Genomic DNA, 4,220 nt, shown 5'->3' with positions numbered 1-4,220 from the left:
CAAACATGCAACACTGACCCTGTAGTGAAGTCCTTACAATCATAATAATCTAGCTGTGTAATGGACCAGATCCTAAACCACATTATACTAATGATATAATCAAGCCTATTTACGCAAATATCGTATCGACGTAGTANAGGAGCTTTAAGGCCTATACATAAAATATCATATACAAACTAACTTCGTAACAGCTGCTTTCAAACCGATACGGTAGACTTTTATAGTCCACTCAAATTTATGATACGTATACGGATATTGATGATTCTTCTTTATNCCGAAATTGAGTCTGATTCTAAATCGCGAACACATACTAATCATTCAATGGCATGTACAGATTAAACGTTAGATTATTATACCAGCAGTTACCACACCTTCAGCTGTGTAGCATTATAGCGATGAGCTCAGGCAATTGATTTACGTTATATCCGTAGACAAAGTAATTCGCATTATAAAACATTCATATAATACAGAAAAATTGATATGATATCGGACTTATCTATCCATTTTACTATTGATCGATTTATTTCATACAGATGATAATTTTTACGATACATACATATTGTTGGAAAACTTTAAATTAACCTCTATACGAAAGTAGTTATTAAGACTACACTAGCAAAATCTGGCAACCTTTAACACAAACGACAATTTTTCGTTTGTACTCTCTCGTATAAACGAACACTTAAAAAACGATGATATCTTCCCTCGATGCAGGTGCAGTAGCGAACTTCCACTGATAAGGCAATGAGTCTAATTTGCTTTCTTAAAAAATAGGGATGGCAACTCTAATCCTTCTAAATTATGCTCTGAAGTGTGACTTACAACGACGTGAAGTTAATATCTCTTGATGACGTTAATTTGATATAGGATGAAACTGCAATCTTCATTTAGCGTCAAAAGTGTTTAATTAAAAAAATTTGTATAATTAATTATCAGACAAAATTTACTAAATTCAAGCAACAATTTTCAGTTCAATAGCGAATCCAGCTTATAATATTAATCAATTGTTGACATTGTAGTTAGGCTGTGACTAAGAAATCAGCAATCTTACGAGTGCAGATCTCATTCCGATACAACATGAAATAATAAATGGGTTTTTATGGGCTTGTGAAGCAGTATCGCCTTAATTTAAGGCAAACAGTCATCTATTTTGCTATGTGAATATGCATCAATATTATTATTTTACGATAATGGTAATTGTAATGAAACCTAACGGTAGTGTGCGCCTATGTGGAAATTACAAAATTAGAATTAACAAATACTTACAAATCAATCGGTGTCCAATTCCTCTACCGGAACAACTATTCACGACATATTTCAATATAAACATTATTACTGGGTACGGTACCATACCTACTATACTGTCAAGATACTAAAGCTAATTCACTATCAAGTCTAGTATGCTAGTATCAAGATGTGCAGAAAAGCGATTCTATTCAAGTGGCAATACCCGACTTTATATGACGTACCCTAAATACAGTCGTATGTTTATTACAACTACAGACCTAACTCAGCAATTACTATGTTATACAATAGCTGGCGAAGGACTCGCATATATAAACTAATATAAAATCGCAAACGTAGGTAAAGCGATTGGGTACCGAAATATTCTCGAACAAGGTAATTTAATTCCTACTGTAATCAACAAATTAAATTAGCCATTATTAATAATAATTACAACAAAAATTTCAACTGCTGTCCTAAATCTATCCATCTTGCTGTCATTTTCTTTCGATAGATTATTATTTCTACAATACATATCCGCTGAAAGAAAGCCCAAATTTATCTTCTTAACAAATACGGTTATTAAGAGAATTGATTTCCGACAAGGCACCTCAGATTTTTTCGTAATCGTAGAAGGTGCTTCGTACTGCGCCACTAATTGTCTCTGGTTAACTCCTTTGATGTCATATTCCTTTTCTTTCTTTCTTAATATTTTGCAGTATTAATGACATTTTTTCCATATAACGTATTTCAGAATATTTTTTCTGTCTACAAACTAAAAGTCTGATGTCTCTTATATAATTATGATTATTGAACTGATTATAACTATTAGAATCTTTAGTACCTTCTCGCTAGAAATAATAGTAAAATGATCATGTTTATCTACGCGTAGACCATAAAAAACTGCATGCGCTGATTATAATTATCTAACATCATGCCGGCAATAATATAATTATTTGACATTCAAGTACTCTCGTAAATATCGTTTATTTAATTAAAAAAGATTACAGTACGTGCTAAAAAGGTTATATGAGAAATAAGTGTAATGTTTCCACAGATGAAAAAGTATATTATATTATTATTCTGTGGAGAGAACGTAAGATATGATATAAAGGATAGCAGCAGAGATTATAGCGAGAGAAATAAATAGATGGATATACAGAAATAAATTATAAAAGTACTGACTGCATCGATTTAGACAACTTCTAGGAAATGATAAGAAAACAATAATCGAACACGTACATAAAAGATAAATTACGTCAAGAGAAACAGCTGAAGAAATAGATGGATGTAAAAAGACAAGATATCAGAAGAATATATAGTCAATTTTATAAAGCCATAGAGAGTGATATAGAATATTTGCGATACGAAAGTGCATTAATACTATCGTGTACGAATAAACGACAATATTTATGATGAGTGGCGCCTACAAGCCTATAAAACTATCAGATTTCGGAAAATGAAAGATTATTCCACTTTCAGGCTTCCATCACCGGTTCTGTTCATTCTACGCAATACCATCTCTTTCGGTGGTCGACGCAAATCGTATGCTAAGCCCAAGAGAGCGCAAGTTTCAATAAAGGTAGTCGAGCCATTAGGAAGGCGGAAAAGGTTGAAAGGTAGTAAGAAGCTGTTAAATTCACCATGCGAGTAGTCGTATGGAAAAGCGTGATGATAGTTATGATGACCTTCCCCGAGCGTAAGACCATTCGATAATCTACATTCTGAAGCAAGGTAGCTTGTGTCATACGGTTTCATACCAAACTGATGAGATAAGCTGTTTACAGTATAGGAACAGTGGCTAGTGAAGACTTGAACAAGACCATGACCAGCGGTCCAAGCGTACAGCCAATACTCTCCCCAAAAGTAAGTTGGAACGAAGATTGGAATGACTATGCAGGTGATGAATCGGATCAAGGTATAGTGACTGTATGTATAGAAGGGATTTGGAAAATAACAAGAGAAATAGAGAATACTTAGGTACGAGAAGAATGATCGGATTTTCATACCAACAAGATATTACGAATATAAATAATTTCTATCATAGAATATTTAACTATATTATGAAATTGTATTCACAAATTATTTAGATTTTCAATACCAAATTAATGCAGGATCGCATTATGTACTAAAGTATGACAAATTTTACTGTAAGATCAAACGCAAAGGACTTTATTCATTAATTATTTTCAATTTTTCAGAGGTATATTTACCAACTTTACGTTACTTACCGGTGATGGAACATTAGAATGGGATCATTGTATAAATCATCGAGGTTGATATTTTTGCCTTTATTTATCACTTCAGGGTGTTTATGAAGAAGTAACCAGCCAAAGTGAGAGTAGAATAATCCGCGCTTGGCGTTGTGGGGATCAGCATCAGTATCGGAATATTTATGATGAACGCGATGGTCACGACTCCACGAAAAGGCACTTATCCCATTAGCGATGGCGTACATGAAGAGTAGTAAAATTCTTAATGGAACAGTTGCTTTGAAAGCCCTATTTTAATACAGAATGTAGAGTTATTGAAGAATATTATCCGAAGTAGAATTAGCATTGAACTGTATGAAATTACTAACGGTATCTATTTAATGATCCTAACACAGGTTACGACTACATCAACTCATGTGATAGAAAGAATTATACGAACCTCAATAAGATAATTGCTATATTTTTCTAGATTCTAGTTATATGAGTATGTCAATCGACTAACCTATGGGAATACAGCCGATGAACGCCAGTACCGATTCCAATGATACCACAATAATGATAAAAGATCACCCAAAGAAGGGACTGCCATTTGAGATAGAAGAGATGGTAAAAGCCCACACATGCCAGTATGTGATAGTATGTATGATATAATATACCAATGGTATGGTATTTTCCTGGATGCGGCTTAACTTCATCTTGTGCAGCCTCTTTTACGAAGTCGAGGTCAAATTCTCCTTCCTTGGTTATCAATGTTCTAGTACTTGTTAAGGGTAAGGGCGCCAT

General features: G+C 33.7%; 1 protein-coding gene across 1 annotated transcript; it reads right to left on the bottom strand.

Annotated features, from left to right (window-relative positions):
* Positions 1-2,691: 2,691 nt before the first annotated feature.
* On the bottom strand, positions 2,692-4,220 carry TRIADDRAFT_33358 (uncharacterized protein; the record flags this gene model as incomplete). Its single annotated transcript, XM_002117918.1, has 3 exons — positions 2,692-3,151; positions 3,456-3,725; positions 3,940-4,220. 3 exons carry the CDS (start codon positions 4,218-4,220, stop codon positions 2,692-2,694), a joined length of 1,011 nt encoding a protein of 336 aa, XP_002117954.1.

The sequence above is a fragment of the Trichoplax adhaerens genome, genomic scaffold (assembly GCF_000150275.1).
Source record: "Trichoplax adhaerens TRIADscaffold_33 genomic scaffold, whole genome shotgun sequence".
NCBI lineage: Eukaryota > Metazoa > Placozoa > Uniplacotomia > Trichoplacea > Trichoplacidae > Trichoplax > Trichoplax adhaerens.
The sequence above is the reverse complement of the archived record's forward strand: the minus strand, read 5'-3'. Positions and strand labels throughout refer to the sequence as shown.